Source organism: Bos indicus x Bos taurus, chromosome 16 (genome assembly GCF_003369695.1).
Source record: "Bos indicus x Bos taurus breed Angus x Brahman F1 hybrid chromosome 16, Bos_hybrid_MaternalHap_v2.0, whole genome shotgun sequence".
Classification (NCBI taxonomy): domain Eukaryota; kingdom Metazoa; phylum Chordata; class Mammalia; order Artiodactyla; family Bovidae; genus Bos; species Bos indicus x Bos taurus.
Window position 1 is genome coordinate 5,730,916 of NC_040091.1, and position 14,799 is coordinate 5,745,714.

At 38.1% G+C, this 14,799-nt stretch overlaps 1 protein-coding gene across 1 annotated transcript in view; it reads right to left on the reverse strand.

Annotated features, from left to right (window-relative positions):
* LOC113906365 (complement factor H-related protein 3-like) overlaps nucleotides 1-14,799 on the reverse strand; it is a 50,336-nt gene that overhangs the window by 31,915 nt on the left and 3,622 nt on the right. Inside the window, exon 2 of the mRNA XM_027564394.1 lies at nucleotides 286-474. Within this exon, the coding sequence (XP_027420195.1) occupies nucleotides 286-474 (189 nt within the window). The remainder of the gene's footprint in view (nucleotides 1-285; nucleotides 475-14,799) is intronic.

A 14,799-nucleotide genomic window follows, 5' to 3' on the forward strand; every position in this document is an offset into this window, starting at 1 on the left:
CATTCCGTATTATTTGTCCTTAGTTTATGATTAAAATATGTATAAATGATACAGATATTCTTTTTTTTTCTTTTTAATTTTATTTCTTGTAAAGCCACTGTATCTCTCACAGGATTTACATGAAGAGCCTCTAGTAAATGGAAAACCTATTTGGATGTTTCTACTCATAGAACTCATCCCTTGGCCTTACTGTTGTTACACAACACTTAATTGAACTCACTTGTCTACTTTTGTCTCTTCACTCTTTCAAAGATTATGCATATAAACTTAAAGAGGTTTACTTACTGAGGCATGGTTCTTCTGGAGACCATCCTTCTGTTGTGCAAGTCAGGTAATCCCAGGAACGTTGTGAAGGAGACACAAAATACTGATCACAGTAATAGAAAAACTGTTGATTTACATCTGCTGGAAAGTATCCACTATATGAATTATATAGCCGTCCATGTTTGATTACTGGATAATTACAAGGTTTCCCTTGGAATAAAAAAAAGTATAAATAATGTTTTACCTCAGTATACAATCAAATTAGAATTAATGTTTCATCTATAAATTATATTCTTGTTCAGTTAGTTACACTCATTGTGTTATGGTTTCTAGGAAAAGAAAAGTTATAGAAAATTCAGATGATTGAGGTATGTAAGGAAGCCCTTGCTAATGAAAATCAAATTATGTCTTGTGGGTCATATTATGTAAAATTTGTATGTGGATTCTCTTGGTAGGAAACTATACAAACCTATTAAATAAATTCTCCTTAAGTACAGAAGTCCCAACCTTGGTTGACTAAATTAGCATCTTAATCAAGCGATGAACAGAGAAGGGCAATGGCACCCCACTCCAGTACTCTTGCCTGGCAAACCCCATGGACAGAGGAGCCTGGAAGGCTGCAGTCCATGGGGTCGTGAAGAGTCAGACACAACTGAGCGACTTCACTTTCACTTTTCACTTTCATGCATTGGAGAAGGAAATGGCAACCCACTCCAGTGTTCTTGCCTGGAGAATCCCAGGGATGGGGGGGCCTGGTGGGCTGCCATCTATGGGGTCGCCCAGAGTCGGATATGACCGAAAAGACAGCAGCAGCAGCAGCAAGAGATGAAAGTACAGATTTTATCTTGTGGCTCATCTGCTTTCATTTTCTTTCTTTTCCATTCTCATCAGAAACCAGAATCCTGACATTTATTCTCAGACCAAGTGAATGCAGGAATCAAACAGATTTCAATGGCAACCCACTCCAGTACTCTTGCCTGGCAAACCCCATGGACAGAGAAGCCTGGTAGGCTGCTGTCCATGGGATCGCTAGGAGTCAGACACGACTGATCGACTTCACTTTCACTTTTCACTTTCATGCATTGGAGAAGGAAATGTCAACCCATTCCAGTGTTCTTGCCTGGAGAATCCCAGGGACGGGGGAGCCTGGTGGGCTGCCATCTATGGGGTCGCACAGAGTCGGACACGACTGAAGCGACTTAGCAGCAGCAGCAGCAGCAGTCTACTTTTCTGTTTATTAGAAATATGTGGTATATATAGAGAACCACAACAATTTTTCATTGATCAACTCACACAGAGTAACATTCTTATTTATCCGTCAAACTAGATATTAAGATATCTTTTCCCTTGCTTGTCTAATCAGAGAAGTGAACAATGAATAATTCTTAATATCCAAATGGTTAAGATGGAGGGACACACTTGTCACTTATGGTCTAATTTTAATTGGAGAATGATGTATTTTTCAGTAATTCTTACAAATATTTTAAATGAGGTATAACATAATTGCATTTTATTGTTATTAGCATATATTGAGTAATTTTCATGTGTATACTTTCTATGTGAATTATAAAATGTGATTATTTGCATATCTTAATCCATTTCTTTAACAAAGACTTGTCAAGTATACCCTCTCATGGCCTATAGTCTGCATTTCTCATCACTGATAGATTTCCCCCACTTTTTTGAAGCTTGTCTACATTTTTAAGTTTGAAAGGCATACATAGTTTGATTCCTCTTAACTAATAGTCTAGGTTTCTGTCCACTACTTTTTGGACATTAGAACATTGTCTCTTCATCCTTAAATTTTACAAATTTCATCATGTATGTTAAGATATGTGCATCTTTCAATAATTCTATGTTGGCCAAGTTTGAGTCTTTTTATTTGTAAGAACCAAGTGAAAAGAACTCAATTAACTTTGTCATTACATTGTAGAGGAGAGATTTGAGTTCTGATGATCTGATTTCAGAACTAGTGATAAAATGATTTAAAAAATTATCATTTTGATTCATCATAGAATATTAATACAGTAAAATAATCCTCTGACACTCATTTCCAAAAGGTACACAAGGAGGGCATAATTAAAAGTAAGCATCATTACTCTCACTGGCCTGAGCTATTTTCCTCCTCTCTTTTATTTGCACACATGTGAATCTGTCTTTGTCTCTCTAACCAGATCATTTATTGAAGCACATACAATAGTCCACTATAGTTGGAATGGCATTGACTTTGTCAGGACTCAGAACAGCCTCATTCTTCTCTTACACTCTATCAACCCAGGTTCAGATCTCATGAGCAGGCTTGGCTGTCCATCATAATGTTGGCTCAGATTGATCTTAAAATTGATGAAAAGTATTCACTAAGTTTTAAAGTGTTTCTTGTCTTTCCGTACCTCTGCAACTTACTCCAAAGATCCAGGCCCAGGATCTTATAATATTTTAATTTAAGTTTTAAATTTCATGTTATTAGGTCCAACCTCACACATGGAGGTCATTCTGAGGTATGAATCTGTCCTAATATAGGTTCACTATCAGCACCTGTGTATCATTCCAGATGCATCTCCTTTGCAGCATTAAACTAGCTGGTGATACAAAAGAGGAAAGGAACAGGCCTGAGAACAAAGTCCTGCATCTGATAATCAGCTCATGTAATGAAATTATGAATATTGATAAACTATTTAAATAGTTTCCTCATGTTGTCCACAAGAACTTCACAAGGTCCCTTGTGGGATAACCTTGTTGTGATATAAATAGAATTGGATTGATCTACCATTTTTAAAGGGCTTCCCTATGGCTCAGTGGTGAAGAATCAACCTGCAATGCAGCAGACACAGGAGATGTAGGTTTCATCTATGGATCAGAAAGATTCCCCTGGAGAAGAAAATGGCAACCCACTGCAGCATTCTTGCCTGGAGAATTCCACAGACAGAGGATCCTGGTAGGCTATAGTCCAAAGGATCACAAAAAGTTGTACATGATTGAGCGACTAAGCACACAGCACCATTTTCATAAATCCATCTTAAACAAGATTAAATATTTTCCTTAAAATTCTTATGCAGATTAAAATCTGTTTCATATTGCTAATACCTTTGTTTTAATGGAACTTATGCTTTGAAAATTCATTTTAAATGTATGCTTGGAGTTACCATTAAGGCCACTGAACTGTTTTATACCATTACAGTTTTCTTTCATGGAATAACTGGTTTAGGTATGCTGAAATTTTACAGTGTACTATTAGAAAGAAGAGAATTGTTTAGAGGCAACTTAGAGGAAGTTGAGGAGTAAAGGAAGCATCCCCAGAAAATACTCTGTTCAGTTAACCTGATGTTTTTCTATATTTTATGGTTTTAGGAAAGTTCACAATGCCTTCCACAGTCCTCTCTTCAAACATTAGAACCTAAGTACTCACCACTGAGTGTGCAGGACTTAGTGTCCATTTCTAAAGAATACACATGACTGACACACACTGTGTGACCAAGTCATACCTGGTGTGGAGGCTTCCTCCTCCCTCTCTGGGGTCACTGCCCCTGAGGAAAGCTAGCTGTCTCTCAAGTGTCCTGCAGAGACGCCCAGCTGGTCAAGTACTGAGGCCTCCCCACAAAGCCAGGACAGTGAGCCAACTTGGAAGCAAAGCCTCCAGCCCAGATGAGCCTCCAGGTGACAGTGGCCCAGGTCAATACCCTGACTGCCACCCATGCATAGTGATTCAGAACCAGACAGTGAAGGCCCTTCCTCATTCCTGACCCACAGGAGCTCTAAGAATATGGAGGGATGTTGTCCTAAGCCAAAACGTTTTCTGGGAAACGTGTTAATTTTACTATGTATCTAACACGATGGCTTCCCAGTGAGCCCAAGTGGTAAAGAAGCCACCTGCCAATGCAGGAGACATAGTACATGCAGGTTTCAATCCCTGAGTTGAGAAGAACACCTGGAAGAGGGCACTCCAGGATTCTTGCCTGAAAAATCCCATGGACAGCGAAGCCTGGTGGGCTACAGTCCATAGGGTGGCAGAGTCAGACATGACTGAGGAATTTAGCATGCATTCACGCAGGCATCTAAAACAATAGGTGCTATGTGGTGTTATTTTTACTTAATGGCTCAGATTCAGTATTACAATTATTTTGCATGCTAAGTCTCTACAGTCGTGTCTAGTTCTTTGTGACCACCTGTGGACTATATCCTGTCAAGCTTTTCTGCCCATGGGATTCTCCAGCCAAGAATAGTGGAGTAGGTTGTTAGAGATTTATATATTCAAAAACACAGCCGTATTTTATCTTTGAGTGGCAAAAATATAAAGAGTTTTTAGTTTACAAAAATGTTTTTATTCCTTATTAGAATTGCCTACTTCAAGAAGCAAATAAAGTCTCTAAAAAGCCCCGAATTACCATACACAGTAGGACGGATACTTTGATTTGCCCTACTGTGTAGGGCATGGTGCCCCACAGTTGTGTGTTTAAGAGAAAGAAATTTCACAATTAAGAAGAAGATCAAGATATGAATGGAACGTACGGGTACATCTCGGAGAAGGTACCCAGCCATCTCTGGTACACGTTGCATCAGTTCCACGTATCTCAGGAATAAAACCCTTTTTACAATCATAAGTGATTTTATCTTGAACTCTGTATTTGCTTAATTCAGGTCTGTACACACCGTTTGGAATATGAGGAGGATCACATATTGTTTCTGAAAAGACAAAAGGTATGTTCACAATATAGAAATCACATCCATTAAAATAATCAATTATATAAAAATACAAAAGTGGATGTTATTAATTTGTTCTTCGTACAGCACAAAAGTCAGTAAAATGAGCACAGCCTCATACCCCTCCTGCTGTATCACTTACATTTCCCTTCACTGTGTTTCTCATCTGATGTATCTATACCCTCAGTACTCTTGAACCCTCTTTCTCCACAGTCAACACACACTTCATAATATTCCACATCTGGCAAAGAATTCATGATGTATCACTTCAGCTATTCTTTCCACTTTCTGCAAGTTTCTCAGCTTCTGTATTTCTCACAAGTACTGCTGGCCAATATTCTCCTCCCTCCAGACACTTGTTGCAATAGTACACCCTATCCTTTTGAAGTAGACTTAAATACAGGGATTCCATAGGACAATGAAATGAACATGGAAGTTAAGTTTTCCTTTAGGGAGGAAGTTGAAAAAAGTCATTGAATTTTCATGTTCTCTTTCCCACCACTACAGTGATTAAAGAAGAACATGGAAGGTCATATCTCCATTCCCTGATTCTGACACTTAAAATAATGAGGAGCATCCCTCCCGATCTATGTTTTCTGGGAAATTTGTTAATTAATTCTATATATCTAATACAATGGGCTTCCCAGTTGGCACAAGTGGTAAAAAAATCTACCTGCCAAGGCGAGAGACATAGCAGATGCAGCTTCCAATGAAGGTTGGAAGTGAGCATACATAGAAACTAAACTTTAGTTTTTTAAGCCACTAAGATTTTGGAATACATTATTCTTATTGTAATAAAATACCTAATCCAAGTTTCAAATTCCTCTTTCATATAAAGACTCAGGTGAAAAGTGTCTGTCGTAAATACTGAGCTCCACCATTGTAGGGAAGAAGTAGCAATCAGTCAGTTCAGTCGCTCAGTTGTGTCCGACTCTTTGGAAACCCATGAACTGCAGCACACCAGGCCTTCCTGTTCATCAACAATGCCCAGAGTTCACTCAAACTCACGTCCATCGAGTCAGTGATGCCATCCAGCCATCTCATCCTCTGTCGTCCCCTTTTCCTCCTTCCCCCAATCCTTCCCAGCGTCAGAGTCTTTTCCAATGAGTCAACTCTTCGCATGAGGTGGCCAAAGTACTGGAGTTTCAGCTTTAGCATCATTCCTTCCAAAGAAATCCCAGGGCTGATCTCCTTCAGAATGGACTGGTTGGATCTCCTTGTAGTCCAAGGGACTCTCAAGAGTCTTCTCCAACACCACAGTTCAAAAGCATCAGTTCTTCACAGCTCAGCTTTCTTCACAGTCCAACTCTCACATCCATACATGACTACCAGGAAAACCATAGCCTTGACTAGACAGACCTTTGTTGGCAAAGTAATGTCACTGCTTTTGAATATGCTGTCTAGGTTGGTCACAACTTTCCTTCCAAGGAGTAAGCGTCTTCTAATTTCATGGCTGCAATCACCATCTGCTGTGATTTTGGAGCCCAAAAAAATAAAGTCCGACACGGTTTCCACTGTTTCCCCATATATTTGCCATGAAGTGATGGGACCAGAAGCCATGATCTTCGTTTTCTGAATGTTGAGCTTTAAGTCTACTTTTCCATGCTCCTCTTTCACTTTCATCAAGAGGCTTTTTAGTTCCTCTTCACTTTCTGCCATGAGGGTGGTGTCATCTGCATATCTGAGGTGACTGATATTTCTTCTGGCAATCTTAATTCCAGCTTGTACTTCTTCTAGCCCAGCGTTTCTCATGATGTACTCTTCGTATAAGTTAAATAAGCAGGGTGACAGTATACAGCCTTGACGTACTCCTTTTCCTATTTGGAACCAGTCTGTTGTTCCATGTCCAGTTCTAACTATTGCTTCCTGACCTGCATACAGATTTCTCAAGAGGCAGGTCAGGTGGTCTGGTATTCCCATCTCTTTCAGAATTTTCCACAGTTTATTGTGATCCACACAGTCAAAGGCTTTGGCATAGTCAATAAAGCAGAAATAGATGCTTTTTTTCTGGAACTCTCTTGCTTTTTCCATGATCCAGCGGATGTTGGCAATTTGATCTCTGGTTCCTCTGCCTTTTCTAAAACCAGCTTGAACATCAGGAAATTCATGGTTCACATATTGCTGAAGCCGGGCTTGGAGAATTTTGAGCATTACTTTACTAGCGTGTGAAAAGATTGCAATTGTGCGGTAGTTTGAGCTTTCTTTGGCATTGCCTTTCTTTGGGATTGGAATGAAAAGTGAGCTTTTCCAGTCCTGTGGCCACTGCTGAGTTTTCCAAATTTGCTGGCATATTAAGTGCAGCATTTTCACAGCATCATCTTTCAGGATTTGAAATAGCTCCACTGGAATTCCATCATTGCCTCTAGCTTTGTTCATAGTGATGCTTTCAAAGGCCCACTTGACTTCACATTCCAGGATGTCTGGCTCTAGGTGAATGATCACACCATCATTATTATCTTGGTCATGAAGATCTTTTTTGTACAGTTCTTCCATGTATTCTTGCCACCTCTTCTTAATATCTTCTGCTTCTGTTAGGTCCATACCATTTCCGTCCTTTATCAAGCCCATCTTTGCATGAAATGTTCCCTTGGTATCTCTAATTTTCTTGAAGAGATCTCCAGTCTTTCCCATTCTGCTGTTTTCCTCTATTTTTTTGCATTGATCGCTGAGGAGGGCTTTCTTATCTCTCCTTGCTATTCTTTGGAACTCTGCATTCAGATGCTTATATCTTTCCTTTTATCTTTTGCTTTTGGCTTCTCTTATTTTCACAGTTTTTGTAAGGCCCCCCCAGACAGCCATTTTGCTTTTTTGAATTTTTTTCCACGGGGATGGTCTTGATCCCTGTCTCCTGTACAATGTCACGAACCTCAGTCCATAGTTCATCAAGCATTCTATCAGATCTAGTCCCTTAAATTAATTTCTCACTTCCACTGTATAATCATAAGGATTTTATTTCAGTCATACCTTAATGGTCTAGTGGTTTTCCCCACTTTCTTCAATTTACGTCTGAATTTGGCAATAAGGAGTTCTTGATCTGAGCCACAGTCAGCCCCGGTCTTGTTTTTGCTGACTATATAGAGCTTCTCCATCTTTGGCTGCAAAGAATATAATCAATCTGATTTCAGTGTTGACCATCTGGTGATGTCCATGTGTAGAGTCTTCTCTTGTGTTGTTGGAAGAGGGTGTTTGCTATGACCAGTGCATTCTCTTGGCAAAACTCTATTAGCCTTTGCCCTGAAGTAGCTGTAGACAATACATACAAGAAATGGGCATGTCTCTGTTCCAGTAAGTCTTAGTTTACAAAAAAGGGACAGGCTGGATTTGACCTGATGCTATGGTGTGAACCAGACATGGGACAACAAACTGGTTCAAATTTGAGAAAGGAATACATCAAGGCTGTATATTGTTGCTGTGCTTATTTAACTTCTATACAGAGTACATCATGTGAATTACTGGACTGCATGAATCACAAGCTGGCATCAAGATTGCCAGGAGAAATATCAACAACCTCAGATATGCAGATGATAGCACCCTAATGGCAGAAAGCTAAGAGGAACTAAAGAGCCTCTTGATGAAAGTGAAAGAGGAGAGTAAAAAAGCTGGCTTAAAATTCAACATTCAAAAAACTAAATCATGGCAATTGGTCCCATCATTTCATGGCAAATAGAGGAGAAAAACTGGAAGCAGTGGCAGAATTTATAGTTGGTCTCCAAAATCACTGCAGATGGTGACTGCAGCCATGAAATTAAAAGACGCCTACTCCTTCAAAGAAAAGTTATGACAAACCTAGGCAGCATATTACAAACCAGAGACATTACTTTGCCAACAGAGGTCTGTCTAGTCAAAGCTACGGGTTTTCCTGTAGTCATATATGGATGAGAGAGTTGGACCATAAAGAAGGCTGAGCACCAAAGAACTGATGCTTTCAACCTGTGGTTCTGGAGAAGACTCCTGAGAGACTCTTGGGTAGCAAGGAGATCAAACCAGTCAATCCTAAAGGAAATCAACCCTGAATATTCATTGGAAGGACTGAAGCTGAAGCTGAAGCTCCAATGCTTTGGCCATCTGATGCGAAGAGCTGACTCACTAGAAAAGACTCTGATGCTGGGAAAGATTGAAGGTTGGGGGACAAGGGAACAACAGAGGATGAGATGGTTGAATGGCATCAGTAACTCAATAGACATGAGTCGGAGCAAACTCTGGGAGATAGTGAAGGACAGGGAAACCTGGCACGCTGCCGTTTATGGGGTTGCAAAGAGTCGGACACAACTTCATGACTGCACAACAACTGTGTGTACACAACAATAGTGTGCTACCCCTTGACATAGTCCTTTCTGATTTATAAAGTTCTACTCAGTCATTTATATCAACTTTGCTAGTACACAACAAGGATCAATTTGCAATAATCTTTTTTTTTTTTTTTTTTAAGTCATGCTTTCCAGGTGGCTCAGTGGTAAAGAATCCAATGGAGGACATATAGGTTCAGTCCCTGGGTCAGGAAGATCCCCTGGAGAAGGGAGTGCCAATCCATGCCAGTATTGTTGCCTGGGAAATCCCAAGGACAGAGGAGCCTGGCGGGCTACAGTCCATGGGATCTCAAAGGAGTCAGACATGACTTCAACTAAACAACAACAAATAAACATCAATACTCCATTTTCAGAAAAAATAAACTGCTTAGTGGTAAGGAGTATTTGAGTTAAAGCAACTGGTAAAATATACAGCAAAAGATATAGAAGAAATGTAACATTACCTATACAAGCAGGAGCTGGAGTCCATCCAGATTTAGTGCATACTGTATCTCCTCTCTGACCATATTCAAAACCGGCTGCACATCTATATTGAACTCATTCATTTGCCTTATAAGTTGCCTTTGGAAGTACAGCTTGTCCATTTAAAATGACTGGTGGTTTGCAGAAAATTTCTAAACAAACAGGATTAAATTCCAAAATGTTCATTATATGTCAAAGTACTGTGTCCCAGACATAAGTTATATAAAGATAAAACTTTTGTTTCCATTCCATTAAGTAAATTAGGCCACCAAACAAAGTCCTGTTTTGACCTGAATGCTTGATGAATAATTTATCAGTTGTTTTTAACATTCATTTTGGAAGAAAGTTAAAATTTTGATTTAAATCTTGTTGCTGATTTATTTAGTTGGGGGATAAATTAGTCTTCTTGACATAAATAACGTCTAGTAACTTCATCAGCTATATATATAAAACTGAATACTGAAGTAGTTTCATTGTGATTTATGTAAAACAGCCTATTCATATGTACCCTGTTTTTCCATATATTTTGCTTTATTTTAGATTAGTGTTATATAAAGAAGATACTTGTTGTAACAAGCATTTTATATACTATAGTATTTTGAATGAATCTGAACATCAATTTCTAGAGCTGTGGGAAATTACACCAAAAGGATGTTTACCCATTTGGTATTACTAAATAATAATGTTGCCTCCTGTCCTTCATTTGTAGAAAGCTAGAAAACATCATGTACTTAATGCCTTTCTCTTTTTTTCAACTTTTTCTAGGCTTTGTTTTTATTTTTATTTTTCCTAATTTTTATTGGTGTTTATTTGCTTTACAGTGCTGTGTTAGTTTCTACTGTACAGCACAGTTAATGAACTATATGTATACACATATCCCTTCTTTTTTGGATTTCCTTTCCGTTTGTGTCTCCACAGAGCACTGAGTTCCCTGCGCTATACAGTAGGTTCTCATTGATTTTCTATTTTATACATAGTATCAATAACATCTCTATATATGTCAATCCCAGGCTTACAATTCATCCCACTCCCCCTTCCCCCTTGGTATCCATACGTTTGTTCTCTACATCTGTGTCTCTGTTTCACCTTTGTAAATAAGATCATCTCTACCAATTTTTTGAGATTCTACATATATGTGTTAATACACAATAGTTGATTTTCTTTCTGACTTACTTCACTCCATATGACAGTGCATAGGCCTCTTCTACATATATCATTTTTTAAAAGCTTTTTATAAAAATTTTCAAACATAAAAGTAGCAAAAATATGTGATCTCAATTCCAAATCATTTAACCTTGCTTTAAAAAAATAATAATTAGCAATACATAATGAACTTTTCTCATATCATTCAATATTCTTATACCAAATAATGTTTCCAGTTGTACTGCTGAGGCACTTAATGAGTGTTCTGCTGCTGCCAAGGCGCTTCAGCGGTGTCCGACTCTCTGCATCCCCATAGACGGCAGCCCACCAGGCTCCGCCTTCCCTGGGATTCTCCAGGCAAGAACACTGGAGTGGGTTGCCATTTCCTTCTCCAAATAAGTGTTCTAACACTTGCATATATCGGGAAGGTAAAAATCAATATATTCAAGAAGAATATATGTGTTTTTTGAGGGAAAACATTCTCATGGAAATAATTTACATAGAAATAACTACGGAATTTTTTTTAAATATGAAGGAATTGTATCACAGATATTACATTCAACTTGCATGAACTCATGTAGTTCTGCTATGTAATTAAAATACCATATTTTTTAAAAATTAGGGCAAATTTGATACATAATTTCAGTGAATGATCTGTAAAAATTATATATATTTATTTCTTGATAATAGAGTAATTATTAACAAAATACTTTATCAAAGAAATTAATTTAACTCGTTGTATTGCATCTCCAAAAAGCAACTGACCAGCTCTTGTGATTGCCATCCCTTCAAGTTTTGTCAAAAACAAACAAACAAACAAAAGCTGGCCATCATCTTTCACACTGTCTTCTCTCAAACAATTTCTGCTGGGATTCCAGCAACAGCGACTAAATTCCCAGATTCTATTCTCCCTTGATCTCAGTCATTTCTTTCCTGTGTGCAACTTAATGATATTTTTCCTGTCACTTCACTATTCCACTTAAAATGCTGCACTGATTCCCAAACTAGTCTTCATAAAAGCCTAAACCTTCAGCATGGTGTGTGCCACCCCTCAGAACTTTGGACTACCCATATTCACTCCATCACTGACTTCTTCTTTGCCTGCATCCTATGTTATGGCCCCTGAAAACCATGGGAACAAGGGACTTCATGCTCAAAGAGGCCTCAAAGCCACTGCCCCTTCCTCTCCATCTGACTGGTTTGCGTTTCCCTGCCTCAATTCATCTAAAGATTCTCATTCTTCCTTTTAGACATGTTTTGCATCATACCACCTACAAAGTCACTTCCATTTTGCTTGTTATGAGAAAATGGTTTACTAAACATGAGTCCCTTCACCATTTGCTCTTCCTGACAACCAACATTTAGTAATGTTACCTGTGTTCACTACCAGGAAAATATATCGCAAATCTATCCTCTGCTCTACATCACTTCAGCCAAGAATTTATCTAATCTCCACACTTTTTCACCCTACCTGGCTTCTTGAGTCTTCTCTTTTCCATCATAAGCAGAGCATACTAAAAAACTACAAACAGTGTTCAAAAATCCAAATAAAATGATATCATTGCTTTTCATAAAATTCCCTATGATTTTTCATCAATCATAAAATCAATCCAAGTGTTAATATGCCTTGAAATATCCTAGATCATCTTTCCTTTGCCTCATAGCTTAAGCTCATAAAATCCTCTCTCACTGAGTAGAATCCACCCACCTTCTTATTTTCCAAATAATAATAATAATAATAAAATAAATAAAAGAAAAACAGAAAAAAAGGAAAATTCAGATGATTGATGTATGAAAAGAGGTCTTGATATTGAAGGCCAAATTATGTCTTGTGAGTCATATCAGATAAAATTTGTATGTGGATTCTCTTGGTAGAAAACTATAGAGACTTATTAAATGAATTCTCCTTAAGTGCAGAAGTGCTAACAGTGGTTGACTAAATTAGCATCTTAGTCAAGAGATGAAAATACAGATTTTATCTTGTGGCTCAACTGACTTCTTTTTCTTTCTTTTCCATTCTCATCAGAAACCAAAATCCTGACACTTCTTCTCACACCAAGTCAATGTAGAAAGAAAACCATTTTTTGTTTTTGTTTTTTTGCCAGTTAACATTCATTATTAATTTTCTGTTTATTGGAAACGAGATATTTATCAGTTCGGTTCAGTTCAGTTCAGTATCTCAGTTCAGTTCAGTATCTCGACTCTTTGCGACCCCATGAATTGCAGCACACCAGGCCTCCCTGTCCATCACCAACTCCCGGAGTTCACTAAAACTCATGTCCATCGAGACTCTCTATATATATCGAGTCAGTGATGCCATCCAGCCATCTCCTCCTCTGTCATCCCCTTCCCTCCTGCCCCCAATCCCTCCCAGCATCAGAATCTTTTCCAATGAATCAACTCTTCCCATGAGGTGGCCAAAGTACTGGAGTTTCAGCTTTAGCATCATTCCTTCCAAAGAACACCGAAAACTGATCTCCTTTAGAATGGACTGGTGGGATCTCCTTGCAGTCCAAGGGACTCTCAAGAGTCTTCTCCAACACCACAGTTCAAAAGCATCAATTCTTTGGAGCTCAGCTTTCTTCACAGTCCAACTCTCACATCCATACATGACTACTGGAAAAACCCTTAAACCACAATAATTTTCATGGATCTAATCACACAGGAAAGTAACATTATCGTTTATCACTCAAACTAGATATTAGGCATCTTTTTCCTTGCTTGTCTAATCGGAGAAATGAACAATCAATAATTCTTAATTTCCAAATGGTTAAGATTAAGGGAAACCCTTGAATGCTTGTGTCTAATTTTAATTGGAGAATGATGCATTTTCCAGGATTTCTTACAAATATTTTAAATGAGGTATAACATAATTACAATTTATTTTAATATATTTTGAGTAATTTTCACATATATGCTTACTAAGTGAATTATAAACTTTGAATCTTTGCATATCTTAATCCTTTTAACAAAGACTTGTCTATTATACAATCTCATGGCCTATAGTCTGCATTTCTCATCACTAATAGATTTCCCACACTTTTTTGAAGCTACTCTACATTTTTTTAGTGTGAAATGCTTATTTAGTTTGATTCCTCTTAAGTAACAGTCTAGGTTTATTCCCATTACTTTATGGAGATTAGAATAATTTCTCTTCATCCTTGAATTTTACAAATTTCACCATGTATGTCAAGATATGTGTATTTAACAATAATACCATGTTGGGTAAGCTTGAGTGTCCGTATTTGCAGGAGTCAAGTGAAGAAGACTCAACTAACTTTGTTATTACATTGTAGAGAGATTTGAGTCCTGATTATCTGAGTTCAGATCTCGTACATTTATTCACCTCCTTTTGATTGTTCATAGGACATGAATACAGTAAAATAATCCACTGAGACTCACTTACAAAAGGTAAACAAAGAGGGCATAATTAATAATAAATATCATTACTATTACTGGCCTGAGCTATTTTCATCCTCTCTTTTATTTGGTCACATGTGAATCTGTATTTGTCTTTCTCACCAGATCATTTATTGAAGCACATACAATAGCCCACTATGGTCAGAGTGGCACTGACTGTGTCAGGACTCAGAACAACCTCATTCTCCTCTTACACTTCTACCAATACAAGTTCTGGTCTCATGAGCAGGCTTGGCTGTCCATCATAGTGTTGGCTCAAATTGATCTCAAAATTGATGAAAAGTATTCACTAAATTTTAAAAGTGTTTCTAGTCTTTCTGTATTTGTGCTGCTTATTCCTATGATCCAGGCCCAGCATCTTATAGTTATCACAGCTAAATATCCCGTTATTGAGTCCAACCTCACACATGGGCATCTTTCTGAGTGATGAACCTGTCCTAATGCGGGTTCACTTTCAGTACCTCAGTATCATTCCAGGCACATCTCCTCTGCTCCATTAAACTGG